The 20,147-nt window shown below is 33.7% G+C and overlaps 3 protein-coding genes across 3 annotated transcripts; 1 reads left to right on the forward strand and 2 right to left on the reverse strand.

Annotated features, from left to right (window-relative positions):
- Positions 1-209: 209 nt before the first annotated feature.
- Positions 210-1,521, reverse strand: LOC18590803 (WUSCHEL-related homeobox 3). The gene is made up of 2 exons (XM_007016543.3): positions 1,144-1,521; positions 210-599 (listed from the first exon to the last, which is right to left on the reverse strand). Exons 1-2 carry the CDS (start codon positions 1,519-1,521, stop codon positions 210-212), a joined length of 768 nt encoding a protein of 255 aa, XP_007016605.3.
- An 8,779-nt stretch (positions 1,522-10,300) lies between these two features.
- On the reverse strand, positions 10,301-11,338 carry LOC18590804 (embryo-specific protein ATS3A-like). The gene is made up of 2 exons (XM_007016544.3): positions 11,201-11,338; positions 10,301-10,972 (listed from the first exon to the last, which is right to left on the reverse strand). Exons 1-2 carry the CDS (start codon positions 11,294-11,296, stop codon positions 10,490-10,492), a joined length of 579 nt encoding a protein of 192 aa, XP_007016606.3. The 5' UTR covers positions 11,297-11,338; the 3' UTR covers positions 10,301-10,489.
- A 2,451-nt stretch (positions 11,339-13,789) lies between these two features.
- LOC18590805 (laccase-17-like) lies at positions 13,790-16,502 on the forward strand. Its single transcript, XM_007016545.3, has 6 exons — positions 13,790-14,121; positions 14,245-14,396; positions 14,483-14,727; positions 14,832-14,960; positions 15,056-16,027; positions 16,135-16,502. The coding sequence occupies exons 1-6, from the start codon at positions 14,005-14,007 to the stop codon at positions 16,263-16,265; spliced, it is 1,746 nt and encodes a 581-aa protein (XP_007016607.3). The 5' UTR covers positions 13,790-14,004; the 3' UTR covers positions 16,266-16,502.
- The last annotated feature ends 3,645 nt before the right edge of the window (positions 16,503-20,147 follow it).

Consider the following 20,147-nt stretch of genomic DNA (forward strand, 5'->3'; position numbering starts at 1 on the left):
TTGGAGAAATACACAGTCTAGAATTGATAGGTTAAAAAAAAGAAAAAGTAGTAGTAATAGTAAGAGGGGAGCAGTAGCATTACTCCCTAGACAATTTAGATCTTTCTCATTCCAAGAGCCTAAAAATTACCACACATACACTGCAGAAACCCCAAGAAAACAAAAATTACGGCCAGATTTCAAACTAAAAAATAATAAGTTACTACAACCTAGGCAGAGAGAGAGAGAGCCTGGGGTTTATTTTCTGGGGGGTTTAAGGGAAGGTTTAGGGGTATATCCGGTGTGGGGTTAGGAGTAGTAGTAGTAGTAGTAGTAGTAGTAGTAGTAGTACTGATACAAGAAAGATGCTTGGAAGAGTTGCACTCTTCCTTGAGATTTGAGGCTGTGACTGGGAAAAGTTCAAGGGTTTTAAGGGGTGGCCTGATGGCAGTACTGTAGCATGGTGATGATAATGGGGAACCCAGATCAACCATCGTCAACCAATCACCGCCGTACATTCTCATCGTGGCCTTATCAATGTTTTCCACTTTTTCTGGAATGTCAAACTTCCACGTGTAGTTCATCACTTGCTTTGCCGCTGCATCCTCATGAACCCCTACCTGCTCCCAATGCAAGAAATTAAAACTGGCCGGAATAGTACATAGACAAGGATTCATTTTGATTATCCATCTGTTTACTTCATTTAAAAACTAATAGCAAATAAGGCAAATTTGATTTTGTCTGTCATTACATTAAAATAATAAAATAACGAGCACCATGCATGCACACACACACACTCGTGTGGATGATATTGAACTTTCGATATTAATATCTGTACATAAAATTAGGTTTCCTTTCTGTCAGAGGAAGAGAAAAAACCACAATGGCTGCATGTTAGGACATATTGATGTAATTCTAGATTTTGATTTATACTTTTTATGTACAATATCTTTCATCAGTTATGTTTTCTCATTATAAAACCGTTATAAAGCTTGTAAGAAAACCCTCCCATAAATTTCGGTTCTCATTCCTATGTTATTTCTTGTATATACTGCTAATACTGTAATCACAGGAAAGGTGAAGCATTGAATGCTACCATTGTTTTTGTGACGAAAAAACAGAATAAATCGATAATCTCTTTGACACTTTGTATTTTTTTTTTACCTGAGGAAAAAGACTGGCTGAGTTAAAGTATGAAAGATGTTGAAAAGCAGGGGAGCCAGGAGAATCGAAGTAGTGAAGGAAGTGGTGGTTAGGATGGTTTTGTTGCAGCTGGTGATGATGATGCTGATGGTAAAGTTGTTGTTGTAGTTGTAGTTGCTTGGTAAGTTTCCTCCTGAGCTTTTGTCTGTCTCTTGCCTTGTGGTTTTGAAACCAATAGAAAACGTTCTTGCCTTCGATCTTGCCATAGAAAGAAAGGTGGGAAGTGATTTTTTGGATTTGAGAGGCATTTGGAGTTCTAATCCCACTTCTATACATCTCTTCTAAGATCATAAGTTGCTCTGGTGTTGGACACCACCTGGAGGAAGCAGCTGGAGACATTGAGAAAAAGAAACACACACACAAAGAGCTAGCTGTTTAGTCTTAGTCTTTCTTTTTGATTTAGTATACTGCAGACTGGCTACTCCTTTTGGCCTTTTGGGTTGAAAAAGGGTTTCAAGTAACACATATAAATAGATGGACAAAGGAGGAGAGAAGAGACAGAGAGAGAAAGAGAGCAATAACAGTATACAATGCAAAGGCAATGGTAGAGAAGTAAAGTAAGAGAGACAAAAAGGATGGAGAGAGAGGGGGACAGCAAAAGAGAGAGGGTTAATAGAGTCGAAAAAGTACAAGTGCAGCTTGTCATGCTGATGTTTCCCTGAGAGGGGCATTCAAGTGTTGGTTTCAGCATATGCACAGCTGAGAGAGAGAGAGAAGAGAGAGAGAATCTGGAAACCAAGGTGGTAGTGAATGAATGAGGGGAAACTTGAATGATTATGTCAATATCACCTTATTATTTCATTTACTTGGGGCTCAACAGAGATGAAGTAGGCACACCTAAGCGTGTTGGAGATAACTTTTAATGGTTTTGGTCGGAGACAACAGCAAGTAAATTTAGATATAGATACTGATAGCTTCTGGCTTTGCATACATGAGCATGAGCTACTTCAGCCCACCATGATTGCAGACCGACTTATTCTCGCCAAGTTCTCCCATTTGCATTATTTTGTTTGCACTCCTTCTTTAATTGGTTTCATAAATTATGTTATTTTTTGACTTTTTTTTAGTAAAAACCTTCCATTCTACACATTTATTATTTAACAAATTAAAAATATTATTTGAAGAGAAAAACTAAAACTAAATTTGGGAGTAGAAGGGAGTAAATTTTGTCATCCTTGTAGTCTCTTTTCCATGTCTGTAAGTTCATGCATGCATCCCCTTTCATGTCTAGATACCCTAATATGCCTTCCTTCTGATGTATATGCAAGAAAGAATAAGTTAGAGAAGAAATGTGGACTTCTTTTTCTTTCATTGGTTTCTTCTCATTGCACCTAGCTATAGTTGGAATTTTCATCTTGGGTGTATTTGAGGAAGTCTAAAGTAGTAGAGATGTGAACCCTAAATCTCCTATCTTAAAACGAAAGCAAGTCTGGACTTTTTTTAGCTATAAATAAAAAAAAATATTCCAACCATAAAACATAGCATATGAGAAATTTCAACTTGCTATTTCAGTATTGTTAAGTACAACATCTACCAATTGAATTTTTATTTATTACCCGTCATTTATTTTTGTACGATAATCGTTTATCTTTCTTTAAAAGATGAAATCTGTCCAAAATATTCGAATCCGAACTGTTTTACTATTGAAGTTTTTTATTTTATATATTTATATATATATAAAAGTTGAATTAAAGAGACACTTAATATTGGGCTTACTTTATTGACTTTGGATTTTATATAAATTTGTATAGAACTTCTCTTGTACCTAAATTATGGACACCACAGTTAATACACGTGTTTACCTTATTGCAAGTAGGGTCTCTGCCTATAAAGACATAAATTGCGAGTGGGGTATTGCTTCTAATAAAATGACGTCATCCAGAATATAAAGAATTTATAGCATGTCTCTTGTAACAATGGGCAATACCTTATACAAACTCCCACAAAATGCAGCACATTCTTTTGGAATAATAATAATAAAAAAAAAAAGCCCTAGTCGGAAAGGCGGAATTGGAAAGCTAGGTAAATCTGATATGTCTTTATCACAGCAGTGATACTTTCCCTACCTTTTCCTTTGAAATTTCTCCACCGTCATCATCATGATTCATCAAGAATAATACTCGTGCATGTAGGTGGGTAGGCTTCTCAGCTTTTTTAGGACCATAACTCCAAAAGACATGGCCGATGCCTCTTCATTTCATCATTTCCAGAACAAAAAAAAGGGAAAAGAAAAAGAAAAAGAAGAACTGTTTGCTTTCATATGAATGCATGGCCATATCTAACGATATTTCAGCTGTTTAAATCCTAAAACCACAAAAGAAAAGACCATTTGACATTCCATAAAAGATCTTGTCTCTGTCATTATTCATTCATATTTTCATCCCCTCCCCCTGGTTTCTTCTCTACTGTTACTTTTGTGCTTTTTTTTACTTAGAATGCTCCATCCATGCATTTACCCCACAGACCATATTTACTTACTCTCTCTTTCTCTCTCTCTCTCAAACCCACCAGGGTCTTGTCATCTGTGATTAGTGTTTTACTGCTCTAATATAGGTTTTTCCGTGACTGTTTGTCGAATCATTTTCCATTAGCATTCAGTTTTGATTGAGCACTTTCAGAAACTGTTTGGATGCTTTGAACATATAGTCTGACAGTAATAGCATCTACCCTTCCCCTCCCCCATTGATTAGGCCCCCTTTCTAACCGCGTTTAGCTGTAAGGTTTTTTCAAGCTGAATGTCATAGGTAGGGGTCTCTACTCTCAACTCTTTGTAACAGCTCAATCTCTTTCTCTCTCTCTCTCTCTCTCTCCAAATTAGTTTCACTGTATAGAAAACGTAAGCCCTGGACAAACCCATAAATGCATGAAGTCCAAAGGCTTGTCTTTTTGCCTTCGCATCACCTTCTCTCTGCCCACATTCCCATTAAATCTCAACCGTCCATTAATCTTTGTTCTCTATTTCACCCCTCCTACTCAAGAACAGCTACTTTTTCTTCCCATTTTATGTCCTTCAACGAAGGACATATAACATAACGAAGTGTAGGGCATGTAAAAAATTTATTGACTGATTAACGTGTAAAATTACCAAAGAAACAAAGCGAACACCAATTTATAAAAAGAACAGCTTTAGCACTGCCTCTGCAAATTTTTGTTTCTTATTGAAAACATCCCAAAGAAACCTTTCCTTCTTCGAGTATTTGACTATGGTATTGTCAAAACCCAGTAACAGATTCCCACTGCATCAGAATTATCCTATTGTAGCCATATGATATATAATCTCAAGCAGTGACACAGCCAAGGTAATTTTGTATGGTCGCATCTAGTTTTTAATTTTTATTATTATATGTATAAAATTTAAAATGTATAAATTTACGTAATTATCATTTAATCATCTCTCATACAAAATTCTAAATCTATCATTAAATATTTAAATTATTTCTAACTTATTCTTTCCTTTTTGACATGCTTGGACTTCTAAATTTGAGATTGCTAAAGCACATTCATAAAAATTACTACTGCTATCTTTGCCAGCTGCTATTGCAGAAAGAGTAAAATCTTCCATGAATTACAACTAGGACAAGGAATTCAAGGGAAAAAGATAAGTGGGTCTCAGGAGCTGAGAAAGTTGGTGAGTGTGAGTAAACTCTCAGGTACTTCCAAGCATGTCCCAAGTACATGAGATAAAACCAAATTTAAATATTGAGTCTGTAAATCAAAAGGGAACATTAACCCTCGGTTATCAACACTCCTCAATTTGATATTCAAATTGATTTGACAATTTTTATGTATTTAATCATTTTTTTATTTGAAATCGCATCTAATTAAGTGATATTTATGTTGAATTTTCAATCTCCAATCACTAGAAAATGAACCATTTGGACCCTTTGATTATTGAATAACCTCTAAGAAGAATTTTAATAGATATTTGTGGATAAAAATTGAGAAAATCTCACGCAAATGTAAAGCTAAAAAGTTTTTTCGAGACATAATTTTGTTTTCGTCATTAAACTTTATAAGATTAAACATGAGATTGAATAGTTTTTTCCTGTTTTTTTTTAATTTTATAATTCAAATTCAATATCTCAAACTTTAACCCTTCGAATATCTCTTCGAAGGAGTGATGGTGGTAAATAAAATCTTAGAAATCCTACCCCATCCCCTCCTCCTCCTCCTCCCACTCCCCCATAAATGAAAAACATAAGAAAGCCAAGGCCACGAAGCCTGGAGTGAAAGGTTCTTACACAAGAAAACTATACAGAAAACAAAGGATTCCACAAGCTGCTAACCCTAACTGTCTAGTCACATATCAGTACCATTCCAATATACAGAGAGAAGTAAATTTTGTCGAAAAGCTAAGGACAAATACGTCATACTACAGCTGATGTCGCATTAAATTATTTTAATATATATGGCAATCTAGATTGCTTTCGTCATGCATGAATGCCTGGAGATTGATTGGACGCCTCCTTGTGTCCCCCTGCAGTACATTTCCTCACTGTCCTTCATTATTCTTTTTCCATTTTTCTTTCAATGGCGTTATGCTGCTACACCACCTCCTTCTTTATCATAAACCCATAACCATGAACGTCTCTCACTGTAAAGTAGCTGGGCCGCGACCCTTTTCTTCAAATTTTCAATTAGGGTATCCCTCTGCTATCTTTGATTGACCCCGCTAGCTCTTTTATCTTTATGCAAGCTGTATTTCATGTGATAAATATATAAAACGACTGGATAAATATTACAAAAAAAAAATCCTATTGAAATAATGTTTGTCTCTATTAGATTTAGGCTCGCAAATATTGAATGGTATTTGAAAGTCCATGAACAGGGTGAAAATGAAAGGATACCGTAACCAAAAACATGATGTTATAGTCCAGAAACAAGGACTTCAATGTGTAACACGTTGTGTCTATTTTGTATAACAAATTAAGCATGCATGAGTTTTGAAAAATGTTCCAACCTTTTTCTCCTACTTTTGCCAAAAGTAATGAGTAGCTTCCATCTTTGCTTATGTGGCATCTGATCGGTACATGGTTACATCTTATTGTACGCGAAATAGGGTGCAAGAAAGCTCATTTTATTATGGAATATCGAGTCATTTTTTCCATAGTAAAAGAAAAAGCAGCATCAAGTTTGAGCATAAAAAGGCAGGGGCAATGGAATGCCCCCCATTGCACGTGTAAACAATAACTGTAAAAACCATCTCGCGCGGCCCAAATATTCTGCAAATAATGGAGACTGCTTTGTCTACTTGCCCTTCCCGGCCGGCTGGCTTCCTTTGCATGTTCGGAAATCCATCACGATTCATAATGATTCCCGAGTGGGAGACTGCTGCTTGCACCAGCCTTACCAGGATTGTCGACCGAATCTCTATTTAATTTAAAGCAGCCAAAGGGAAAAGGTCTCCTTTAATCAGGAAGCGATCTTGTGGTAGATATCCCATCTTTATGAATGTTTATCATTCTGTGCTGCAACAGGACACTTAATAAATGTTTGTATATATATAGTTTGTACTTTTCTTTTGTTGAAGGTGAGTATATATAGTTTGTACTTACAAATACAAATACAATGCATATACATATGTATTTCCATTCACTTTTTCAATTACTATAACTTTGTTTCAATACATACCAAGATAACTTTCTCTAATTTTATTACATATATATATATATATATATCTATATCTATCATTAGATTTATCTCGTAATCCAAATTAAAAATTTTTAAAACAAGATCGTAAGTTCTAACTATATTCGGGTGTCAAACGTTACCGACTGAACTCACCCGTAACGGAAAACCGAAGACAAGCCCCCGCCCTCTCTCCCCCCGTTTGTTTCGGGGACATAAAAGAAAAACCAGTGCAGGGGGGCTGCGTTAAAGAAGATTGTGGGCCTTTTTCTCAGAAAGAAAAGGACATCATCGTCATCAACCGCATCAGCAATCTCTGGTTTGATCAGTTGCCATCAATTCCAAAAATATTTAGCATATGTTACAACCATGGTCTATGGAGGTATATACAGTGTAATGGGATATGAAAACTATGATTTTAGAATTTTTACCAATCAAATCCTAGGAAGGAAACACAACAATAAATAATTCCAACTCTATATATATATAGTTAAATTGATTTCCTAAATTTATTTCACAAAAAAAAAAGAAATTAATTTAGTGAAAATTTTAGTTTTTTTCTGGCTACTAACAGGGATGAGGAATCTTCAGAAAATTAACTAGTAGCCAGTCATTATTGTCCTAGCACTGTTCCACTTATTGCCAGTTATTTTCCCCAATTTTTTTTTCACATTTTTTCTTATCCCAAGTAAAATAAATAATTTTTGGTCTTTTATTTAAGTTTAAAATCTTGGAATTAATTATGAGTTAAATCAGTATAAATAGATCTTAAATAGAATTGTGCATTTAATTTACCATCCACTGTTAGAAAACAAAAAAGAAAAAGGAAAGATGGGAAAAGTAGAAACTATTCACTTTATAAAAATAGTTAGTTTATCATAATTTACAGTAAAACGGTAATTGGTAATGTGGTAAAAAGAAATTGTACATTGTAGAGAGGATCCAAGACAAAGGAAGGAATTTGTTATTTATTCCCATTCAGAACTTTCACACTCTTTCCTCATATGTCACATCCATTTCTATTCCAAAATTAATTACTTTTTATTTCAGATTCATCATGGTACTTATTTTAACTTTTTAGAAATTAACTTTTACTTATTTTATATATAAATTTTAAAATTTTTTATTAATTGATTTTTCATAACTTTTAATATCAAAAGATTAAAAAAATCATAAAAAATAATTTCAAAACACCGTTATAGGTGGACGCTTTCATTTAAAAAAATATAATGCACTTATCCTATATCAAGTAAAAGATAAAATGGATCGTAAGTATATAAACATGAATTTTTTATCATTTATTAAATATATTATTTAAATTAAAAATATGAGCTCGTTATTTATAAATTTATTTAAATTTTATTTTTAAAGTTTAAGATTATATACAAAGTTAAATTTAAATTTTGATTTGTAACATTTGATATTAAAATAAATTTAAATCTTCATTAATATGAAATTTTTATAAAAATATATAAAAATCGAGATAAATTTAAACTATTGTTAAGATTCATACCTCCAGTAATATTATAAAAACAAACAAAAAAGATTGATTAATTTAAAAGAAGTAAATTTAAAAATGCGTGAAAAAAAAAAACCAAGTGGAGGGAGTGTGTCCAGCTGGCTAAAAGTGATTGGGCCACGTTAAAGAGATGGTAGTGATTAGTTAATAATCTGATATGACTACTGATAGATCGACATGGGGCTGATCTGTCCGTACACTTGTGGTTTACCATTAATTTTTTTTGCTTATCCCAATATTCATGGTTGTGGGTATAAATTTGCTACTTTTTTATTGCTCCTGTTTGTGATAAGATATCCATTGCCCCTTTTAATTTTACCATTTAATAATACATATATATATATATATATATATATATAATATAACAAGTAAAGCTGGCTATTACCATTTAAGGTATGACCGTATGACAGAAATCTATGTAATTTATTACTTCATCTGCCCCCCCTTTTTTTGTCAAATTTTCCTTTCTAAAATGTCTCAGCAATAAAAGTTTTTATACTTTGCAGACACTTAATGTTTTATTTTTTAAATTAAAAATTTATTTTTTATATTAAACAATATTGAATATTTATATTATAAAAAAATTAAATTTTAATTTAAAATATATCAAAATTAAAAATTTTATTTTAATCTTCGTGAAAATAAAAAAAGATATTAAGAATTTATTTAACAATTGAGTTATCTTAGGTTCATAATCTTTTATCTATTGCTTTAATTATTAGCGGTATTGACAAATGTATTAGTGTATTTTTTTAATTATTTTTTAAAAAAATTAATAATAATTAATCAAAACTTAATCTGTTGGTAGCTATTTTTTCATATTAAAAATGAAAAAAATGCATTAAATACATTTTTTTGGTGATTTTTTTTTGTTTTTGGTATAATAACATTGTAAATAATATCCATGTGCAATTAATTACCAGTCTATTTTCTTTCTGAGTGCTTCTTTTAACAGAATGCAAGGTATCATTTTCCAAGTAAAGTGGCAGTGGCCTTGACAAAACAGGTGCTGCCCCCCCAGTTAGCTAGATCCTTTTAAAAGTAGCTTAAGCATGCCCCAAAAGGAAAAGCAGGCACTACTGAAGAACCTTCACCATCATCTGCAACAATCTTAAAATTTGTGATGGAAACAAATCAAAGTTATGATCGTATCTTTTCTATTCACAGTTTCTGATGAACTGAGTGGTTAATAGTAGTTCGTTAAGTAAAGGAAAAAGAAAGAAAAAGGGGAGGTACTGCTGCTTCGACTACTAGAACTTAACTTTGTCTACTGTACGTTGGCTAGAACAGGGCAGCTGCCTGAGTCTGACTTCCAGAGGCTCAGAAAACCCAAAAACCCTCTTTTTGTTTAATGGAGTTCGTTATACTGCATCTAGCAACAGCTTGCTTTTCCTTCTACCTCTTCTTTTTGGAAATATAACAGTGACCATTGTTTCTTTCTGTGTCTACTGCTGGGTGCTGCCCCCCTTTGATTATATTTCTGACATGTTGGTTGAATTGGAAAAGATCTTTGTTCTCTTTTTCTTCACAAGAAATTGAGCCGCTTTAAGGTCATTATCCGCGGATCATCAGATAGATACAATAAAGAAGAAGAAGAAGGAAGAGGAAAGGAGTAGTGTGTCATTAATGAAGATAACAGTGGCTTCACCAGCTTTTTTGGCCCGGTGATCAAGGCTTGTTTTCCAGTGCAAAAACAGTTAAAAGAGGGTTTTTAATGCTGTTCAAGCTGAATTATATTCCGTTAACAAAGCAAAACTTTGACATGGATGGAGCTTTCATGGCAGCATCTCACTTTCATCAACTTAATTATAAGGCTATTCAATTTGTCAGATAATAATTACGTTATCTGACTTTTTCCTAATGATTACATCATGTATTTGTTTGTCTAAATTAATAATTACCAGTGTAAACTTGTTATTAATTAAGTAATTAATAGTTAGATTAGATGCAAGCTGCCCATTATGAATCAGATTGAGAAACAAATACAATAAGGTTACTACCATTGTTTTTCTCTCAATTAATTATATATGGGTCTTGCAAAATACTAGTCCTGGAACATTTGATGCATAAAAACAATGGTGACATGACCTGTATCCAAGTACTCAAAAACAACAATTCTTATATATATATATATACACACACACACACAGCCAAACTGATTTATGGCATCAACCTTTCAGCTGCTGGTTTCTTCGCAAGGACCTTCCTCTTGTGCTTGATCCCGAAAGGAGTGACCTCTTTATCACACAAATCAGAACCATGCCAAACATTCCGAGGCAGATATCTTCGAAAATAGAAGTATCTTGAGCTGAGATGAGAATCTTCCAATGACTCAACCTGTGCAAATCCTGGTCGCCAATCATCATTCCCGGATAGCTTGAGATACAGATAGCAAATTGGCGATTCCACGCATTGGTCTGTCACTTGAAACTCGTCTACCAAGCAAGCTTGGAAAGGTTTTGTGGGAATATCGTCAAGTACAGCAGGCTGCAATGGATCCAACTTCCTTACATGCTTGGAATTCAGGTGTTGAACTACAATGTCATTAGATTTTATATCACCAAATCTCAGGCTGACATAGTCTGATGTCTCGGCACCCTTGGTGCATGATGTTTGTATTGTGACTGTGTAGGTGCAGTTTCCCTGTAAAAAATATTTAAAAGCCATGTAGTCACTAATTAACCTGTATTCGAATGTTTAATTCAATGATTGATGAATGATTTTCACTTCAAAAGAACATAAATCAAATCTCCTCTTCCTCCGGTATAAAAAAGGAAGAAAATTGCATAGACCCAAATTGGTTTTGCGAACTATAAGATAGATAGACCTTATTGAACTATAACTAGAAAGCAATTATGCAAAGTTGATTACCTTCTTGTTCTGAGGGAGGTTTGCACCTCCTGCAAGTAAAGCAAGTGAAAATAGGCAGCAGGCAATGATCAGTCCCCTGCGTTTCTTCATTTCCATTTTCTTCTTTCTTCCAAAGGCTTAAAGACGACTTTAACTTCTCATCAAGTGTTCTCTCGGATCTCTCCATGATATTTATAATGATGGGGTTATTCATTCTTTTCTTGACACACTCAAAAAGTTCATATTCCCTGCTTTGCATGCTCTAGGAAATGAACGGGTTTTCCCTCACTTTTACTTATACCTCTTTGCTTTATCAGGGCTAGATTTGCTCTTTATTAGGGTAAAGCATATGTTTTAATTCCTAAATTAACATGGATTAAAGTGGATCAAATCCATAACTACTTTTCAGAGAACTGACAGCTTCAAACATTGTCGTGAAAATAAAACCCAACAAGGATTCTATGTTGGCAATTTAAAAAAAAAAAAAAAAAAATTCTATGTTGGTGCTTTTGTCCTGAATCAATGTCGATTGAGTGTAATTAATTACTTGTGTTCAAGATTATTACATGTGCCAAGTAATAATTTGGGTCTTTCAATTTTCCTTTCTGTTTTTGTTACACTAATTATGTGGTTATAAAGACTATAATAACTTCTAATAAATGAACTATTGCTTTCTATTATAGTACAAAGGGACAAACATACATGATTAAGATGAGCTTTCAATGAGAAAACTACCTTAATGTTTACATCTTTTAGCAACAAAAGCCATGTAGCTCTGTCAAATTAGGCTAATTATTTTTAAACTAAATTGAGAAGTTTTCTTTATAATTTGGACAGAGCAAAAAATAACAGGGGAAGGCTTGTTTACTAATTCTTTGAACCCTGGAATCTGAATGCTCACAATGATACAAATTATTTTTATAACATTTTCCTTCGAATACGAGCGAAGAGTTAGGAAACACTGAATTATATGGGTTACAGGGCATTTCATGAATTTAAATATTAGTAATTATGAAAACCGAATTTGTTTTGAGATTCGAATTTAGAATTTGTTTTTGGGTATTTTGTACATTTTGTGATTTTTTTGGGTTTTTCTCTCTGGAGCATGAATGTAGGCAATAAGAACTGAATCATGATAAATAAATTAAGAAAAAGAGACGAAATATCAGAGTCCATAAGTTATAACATCCACTGGCAAAAGTGCAAATGCCATATGATCAAAGTTGACATGAGTAGGGATAGATACATACCAGGGCATGGGGGTACTTGCCCCACGTTGAAAATTTTTTAATATTTATATGTATTTTTTTTTCAAAAACAAGTGGCCTTTTATGTTTTTCTCCCAACTCCATCCAAATGAAACAGATGTCATGGGTTTATACTTATGAGAACAGACCAATACTCTAAAGATAGACCCATCAATAGCTAATAACCCATTAATTAAGCAACTTATAAAAGTGTGACCTATAAATCTAAGAGACAAAGACTATGAGGGCATGATCCAAAATAAGACAGAATATATAATAAAAACTACTAAAAAAAATGTTACATATATACTTTTTAACTTAAATTTTTTATGTACATGAACTTGTTAGTTTTTCTAATTTTTGTCTCCAAGTAGTTTAATCCTAGATCCGTCCTTGGACATGAGATTAATAAATTAGGACAAAAAATACTTTGAAAACATTGAAAATTGATGTTAGTTGAGGAAAACTATGCATAGTTTAAGTCTATATAATGCGGAGGGGAGAGGGAAGCGGTTGGTACAACTACAATGAACATAGTCCTGTCAAATGAAAGGATCGACAGCCCCATTTCCTGCATTCTAATCAAGCTATCTCGGGTTTATATACCTTTGCAAATAAGCCTTTGTTGTTAGTTCGTTTGCTTGAACCAAAATTGCGGCAATTGAGGTTACCTTACTATTCATCCATGACCTGTTCTTCATGACAATGGAAAACGAACGGCACATACATCTAACTCTACATTGACTGTTTCTGATAGCAACTCTGGGATTTGCTTAATAAACAAGCATGAGTATCCAGATTACCATACATGTCAACAACATTGAGAGTTGATTATATGCTTAGTTTAATCTCATTAAGAGCCTGATGAGGTTGAAGTCATGATTGATAACAAACTTGCAGATATATTAATCGGAATTCATGTATACTTTTTGTTTGTAAAATATCAGAAGTTGCTTTTGATATTGAAAAGTTGGTCACCAATTGGTAGCTGTTGTCGGTATCTTGACATTGAAAAATTGGGAAATCAATGATGATAAGTAGCCATATTCGGATTTACCTAGCCATATATGGATTTACCTACCAGGCTACTAGACCAAACATGCAGCAGAATTTCTTCTTGTTTGATTCTAAACATGGAAAAGTAACTTTTACTAACAGCAAGAAAAGCAGGGGAGTAACTCTGAAAAATCACAGCACCTTACGTATAACAATGGAGGCTTTTAATTTTTCAGAAAGATAGACAAAGTTTGACTTGAAAAGAAAGGAGGTCAAAGAAACTATCTTTGACAGCACTCTAAAGTTGTTCTAACAACTGGTCATTTCAAAGTAGCTATTGAAGCAGAATTCAAGTTTGTTTTTTTTTTTTTAATTTTTCTTTCTTTTTGTTTCACTCTAATCTTCAAACTGGTTAAACTATATCTTCTGATCAACCAAACCCCATTCCATCAGCATTATATATATGCTACTCCACTGGCTGTGATGACAACCTACTCAAATAACAATTGCAGGTTTTGCCATTAGGTTCCCTAGTTTTGTCTAACAGGTTAAAGAATAGAATAGAGGGAAAAGAACAGAAAAATGGGTGCTTCATTTCGTCCATCAACAGCACTTTTGGGGGCATTTCTGTCGTCATTTATGATCTTCTGTCTCTATCCCAAGCCTGTACTTGGGATCACCCGGCACTACAAGTTTAATGTATGCGTCACTATGACGGTGCTCATAAATTCAGTCTAATATTACAGCAATTATGAAATTTATTGTCCTCTGACTTTATATTTTCTCTGATATACATTAACTCTGTTCGAATATGAGTTGTAGATCAAGTTGCAAAATGTTACCCGTCTGTGCCACACCAAGAGCATTGTGTCAGTAAATGGAAGATTTCCGGGACCTCGCATTGTAGCAAGGGAGGGTGATCAGCTTCTGATAAAAGTGGTCAACCACGTGCCAAACAATATCTCCATTCATTGGTATGAATCACTAGTAGATATATCCACGGCTCAGAATTAAAAGCCATCATCTGAATTACCTGTTTTTGGTTTCTTCGATGTTATAGGCATGGCATTCGACAGCTTCGATCCGGATGGGCTGATGGACCAGCATATGTGACTCAGTGCCCCATACAAACTGGCCATAGCTATGTGTACAACTACACCATTTCAGGCCAAAGGGGCACTCTCTTTTGGCATGCTCATATATCATGGTTGAGAGCAACTGTCTATGGTCCACTGATCATTCTTCCTAAGCTTGGGGTGCCGTACCCATTTGCCAAGCCCTACAATGAAGTTGCCGTCATCTTTGGTAAATAATTATGAATCAGCCGACTGAGAAATCTACATTTTTTTCTAAAGTTCCGCATTATGTCTCCTTTTGCAAACGTAAGGCATTATAAAACTAATTTGCAGGAGAGTGGTTTAATGCCGACCCTGAGGCAATTATTAACCAGGCCCTCCAGACAGGTGGAGGCCCAAATGTCTCTGATGCTTACACCATAAATGGACTTCCAGGACCATTATACAACTGCTCTGCCAAAGGTATTGAAATGTTTTAATGTGATGTCGTCACCATGGATTACATACATATATTCTAAAGATATTTAATTCAATGCTGAACTACTGGATTTTGATAGATACATTCAAGCTGAAGGTGAAGCTTGGCAAGACATACCTTCTCCGAGTAATTAATGCTGCTCTCAACGATGAGCTCTTCTTCAGCATAGCTAACCATACTCTTACGGTTGTTGAAGCTGATGCTGTTTATGTTAAACCTTTTAATACTGAAACAATTCTCATCGCCCCTGGCCAGACCACAAATGTGCTTCTTAAGACCAAACCCAGATATCCAAATGCCACATATTTCATGACTGCTAGACCATATGTGACAGGGCAAGCCACCTTTGATAACTCAACTGTTGCTGGCATTTTAGAATACGAATTACCGCCCAATGGCTTTCATTCCAGCATCTCCATCAAGGAACTCTCTTTGTTTAAATCAATTCTACCTGCTCTGAATGACACTTCCTTCGCTACAAACTTCGCGAGTAAACTCCGTAGCTTAGCTAGTGCACGGTTCCCTGCCAATGTACCCCAAAAGGTTGACAAGCAGTTTTTCTTCACAATCGGTCTGGGAACTAGCCCATGTCAGCACAACCAAACCTGCCAGGGACCTAATGGAACCATGTTTGCAGCTTCAGTGAATAATGTTTCGTTTGCAATGCCAACCAAAGCATTACTCCAGGCTCATTTCTTTGGTCAATCAAACGGTGTTTATACCACGGATTTTCCAAGTGATCCAACAATTCCATTTAACTATACAGGAACTCCAACTAATAACACTATGGTGAGCAACGGGACAAAGCTAGTAGTGCTTCCTTTTAACACTAGCGTAGAACTAATCATGCAAGACACAAGCATACTTGGAGCTGAGAGCCACCCTCTTCACTTGCATGGCTTCAATTTCTTTGTTGTTGGCCAAGGTTTTGGGAATTTTGATCCCAATAAGGACCCCAAAAACTTCAACCTCGTTGACCCTATTGAAAGGAACACTGTTGGTGTACCATCAGGAGGTTGGGTGGCAATTCGTTTTCTAGCAGACAATCCAGGTACATAAGGATGCATTAAACAAAAAGAAATTTTAATTTTATAATCCTGCATATTGCTTGCGTGCTTCGAGTTGATGACCAGGACCAAAACAACCACATGATTTCAGGAGTATGGTTCATGCATTGCCACCTGGAGGTGCACACAAGCTGGGGCTTGAAGATGGCTTGGATTGTGTTAGATGGAAAGCTTCCAAATCAAAAGCTGCTGCCTCCACCAGAAGATCTTCCCAAGTGTTGATAATTTGACTCTCTACCACTTTAGTTCACGTCACTCCAACCAGGGGAAATGTCCTGAAGATTTTTAACTCTTTATTATTATTTTTTGGGCCATTCTTTTCAGTAATTATTTCATTGATCCATGTGATGTTAAGAGATGAAAAGTTGAGGATTTTTTTTTGCTTGTTTTTGTAACATTGAGGTCTGAACATATATCAATGTAAGAACTCCCAATACTCTATGAGATAATGAAATTTCTGTTGCTCTTTGGTTTTAAAGTTTTACTTCTTCAATTTTTACCACCAGAACGGGTCCAAACGGGACCACTTGCATGGGGTACTTGGGCTTTCTATGCTCCATTTTTACACCTAGTTTGGGTCCAAACGGGACCACTTGCATGAGATACTTGGACTTTCTGTGCTTAATTTTGACACCTAGTTTGGGTAGCTGTTGGCCCATGCCCCTGGTTAGCTTTTTGTGGCGCAGTTCCAAACCCAAATTGGGCTTAAATAAATAATATTATTTTTCCATAAAACGATAATAGTTATCGTTTGTTAGCCGTGGAAACATATTTTTTGTTTTTGCAATTAATAATATTTACAATTAATAGAGATATATTTTTTGTTTTTGCCTTGTGCTGCTTCACTTTGAATAGCCTGGCTTGAGTATTATAAGCTGCCATTAGACCAACAATTAGTACCAAAGCAGATTTAAGGGTCTTGAAGGGTCTGTGAGTAAGTAAAAAAAATTCTATCAATTTTCAATTTTTGATAGACTATGGATTAGGAATAATTTAGAAATGATGTTTAGGTGTAATGAATTACAACTCTTTGTAATTCCTTCGGCAATTCATATTCATTTCATGAATTTTATTTTATAAGTCAACATCAATATGTAATTGTTAATAGATAAAGCAAACTTCTATTAGGTTAAATGCACAAATCGTTACAATGTATCTATACTCTCAATCTGATTGACTTGCAGGACATACATCTACGGTACTATATTCTGATACTTCATTTGGAGTAATCTTAGTTGAGTACTGTGAGTTACCATTAAACCCATAGAGAATTTCAAACAAATGTAAAACTTAATTCTAAGTATTGCCAATATCTACGGTTCTAATTGCAAATATTTTCATAAAAATTTGCAATCCATTAGCATTAAATCTAAATTCCCAAGAGCATACAACCTTGATTAAACAAGTCCAATATAAATAAAGAAAAAGGCAGTGACAAAACAGAGAGCCAGGAGAGTAGTTATCCTGCACTCCAATCAAGCTATTGTCATGTATTATCATTTTATAAGTAAGCTTTTTGTTTGTTGATTTCCTTGCTTGAGGCCAAGTTGCTTCAATTGAGGTCTCCCTTTCATTCATCTATGACCTACAGCCAACTCTAACAATGATTCATCTGTAAAAAATAAAATGGGAAACAAACTGCTCCTTCAGCCAACTCTAAAAATGACTGCTTGATAGAAATTCTGTGAATTGCTTCATCATGAAGCATAATAGTCAATGATTTGACAGTTAACTTCAAGGAATTACAGATCAGTTTGGCCTAATAAAGCATGAGCTAACTAGAATTAAGCATAGAGTCACTCTTCCAGACTTTGACCCTTTTCCACGCGACCTTGGTTCAAGCATTACTCACGTTTCCAAGACTCAAAGAGTGAAGGACACACTTGAGATTTACCAGGAAAGAGTTTCTCACCATCATATAAAAACTGCTATATATCAGAAGTTAGCTTTTGATCTGTGAAAAGTTGGTTTTGATTAGCAATTTTCACCAATGGTGGGGTTGCTCCATGATGTTTTCGCTACTGCCATGAATGAAAATCAATAATGAAACGCAGCCGCAAAGATGTCAATATCCTAGTGCCAAATATAATAACAGTAATTTCTTCTTCAGTTGGCACCAGCATTGATTCGGTTTTGCCAAAAGCAAGCTAGGAAAGCATGGAAGAAGCGCAAAGTCACGTCTACCATGGGAACCATATGAAATAACATATCTAAATATTGGATTATCTGTTTATGCACAATGCCAAGTTTTGACTTGAAGAGAAGAGAAAGTAGACCAAAGAAATTGATTATCTTTGACAGCACTCTAAAGTTGTTCTAACAACTGGCCATATCAAAGTAGCTATCGAAACTGTATTCAAATTGTTTTCTCATCTTTAAACCAAACTCCAATCCCTTACTCCTATATATACATTCTCAACTCTGATGAATATACGTATTCGAGCAGTAGTTGCAGCTTCGAATTCTCTCAGATTTCTCTAAAGAAAAAAAAAAAAGATAATAGGATAGCTGCTTCTCATAAATCAACAGCATTTGTGGGTGTCTTTCTCTTCACATTTGTCATTTTGTGTCTCATTCCAGAGCCTGCAGTTGGGATCACCAGGCACTACAAGTTCGATGCATGTGTCATTCACCAACATGCCATTGTTGCCTAAATCATTGAACAGCCAAAAAGAGAAAAGGGAAATGCTTCTTTCGTTTTTTTTCACAAGAACCATTTAATTAATCTGTTAAAAATATTTTGTAGATAAAGTTGCAAAATATCTTGTAGATAAAGTTTTGACTTGAACTAGAGGAATGGCACTACACAAAACTTGACTTTTTTCGATGAAAAAATTTTCGTTAGAAAATCCGTCGGAAATTGTTTTGGTGAAAAAAAATTAATTCCACCAAATGTTCCAACGGAATTTTTTACGAATTTTCAATAGAAATTTTCAACGGAATAATTTCTTTTGGAAATCCATCGGAAATTGTTTTGGGAAAAAAAATTAATTCTACCAAAATTTCTAATGGAACTTTCGACTGAAATCCGTTCGAAAGTTTTGGGACCCTAACTTTTCAACGGAATATTCTGTGATAATTCCGTTGGTATTATTATTTTGTTAAACTTTTAATTCTAAATATATTAATAATTATTTTAAAATTTATTAATGCTTTACATTAAGAAAATTAAATATATACATAGTGAGTGTGGCTTTAAATATTTATATATGTTTTCCTTTGGTTATTATTTTTTGTATATTTTGAAAACTTATAATAGAACCACAAATATTATATAACAGTTCCAAATTCAGTAATGTTTTTTATAAAATGTTTATAAAAATAACATAATAAATATTTTAATTTTATAAAAAGATATTATAAAATCTAATATATAATTAAATAAAAAATAATAATACTTTAGGGTCTAATACTATAGCTAATATAAATTAAGAAGACTATTACATATATAGTAAACTTATTAATATATAATATGTTTAAAATATATTAGTTTATTATATGTATATATAATATATTAACATTTTATATATATACATATTAATAAGTTATAATTATTAGACCTATATATATAATAATAATATTTTGTAATAGATAATATTATGTAAATATATATCACTGTATAATTATATATGTATTAGTTAAATATAATATACATATATTTAATTTATATGTAAATATTAATATAACTTATAATAAATTTTATTTATATGATTACACTTAATGATAATTCTATTTTATAGAATTATTTTAATCTAAATTTGTTAATATTAGCTAAGTCCTCAATTTTCAATTATAATTTACTTATTTTTAGTTATTTTTATAATTAGGTTACTTTTAAGTTAGTAATTTTAATTTATGTTATTCCTTTTGATTTGGTTATTATTTATTAGTTTTTATATTTTTTTGTAGGATTAAAAGTAATTGGGCTTAATTTTGGAAAGTAAGGTGTTGAAAGACCTAGAATCTGCTTGCATATGCTTTAGTATTTTGGTCATCTCTCGAGTTACAAAACTCCAAATAATGCGATTCTTACACCATGGGAAATATAAGAGACACAGCTACAACTTTTATGGAGATCATTTTGCCCAGTTCTACTTCGAAGAT

Source organism: Theobroma cacao, chromosome 9, assembly GCF_053813885.1.
Source record: "Theobroma cacao isolate CCN51 chromosome 9, ASM5381388v1, whole genome shotgun sequence".
NCBI lineage: Eukaryota > Viridiplantae > Streptophyta > Magnoliopsida > Malvales > Malvaceae > Theobroma > Theobroma cacao.

Bases quoted from the DNA above. Each gene is read 5' to 3' on its own strand.
- LOC18590803 (XM_007016543.3), bottom strand. From the start codon at position 1,521: ATGTCTCCAGCTGCTTCCTCCAGGTGGTGTCCAACACCAGAGCAACTT. The intron at 600-1,143 runs GTAAAAAAAAAA...CATTGGGAGCAG, and splicing joins CAGCCAGTCTTTTTCCTCAG to GTAGGGGTTCATGAGGATGC.
- LOC18590805 (XM_007016545.3), top strand. From the start codon at position 14,005: ATGGGTGCTTCATTTCGTCCATCAACAGCACTTTTGGGGGCATTTCTG. The intron at 14,728-14,831 runs GTAAATAATTAT...ACTAATTTGCAG, and splicing joins TGAAGTTGCCGTCATCTTTG to GAGAGTGGTTTAATGCCGAC. The intron at 14,961-15,055 runs GTATTGAAATGT...GGATTTTGATAG, and splicing joins ATACAACTGCTCTGCCAAAG to ATACATTCAAGCTGAAGGTG.
- LOC18590804 (XM_007016544.3), bottom strand. From the start codon at position 11,296: ATGGAAATGAAGAAACGCAGGGGACTGATCATTGCCTGCTGCCTATTT. The intron at 10,973-11,200 runs GTAATCAACTTT...TATTTTTTACAG, and splicing joins ACCTCCCTCAGAACAAGAAG to GGAAACTGCACCTACACAGT.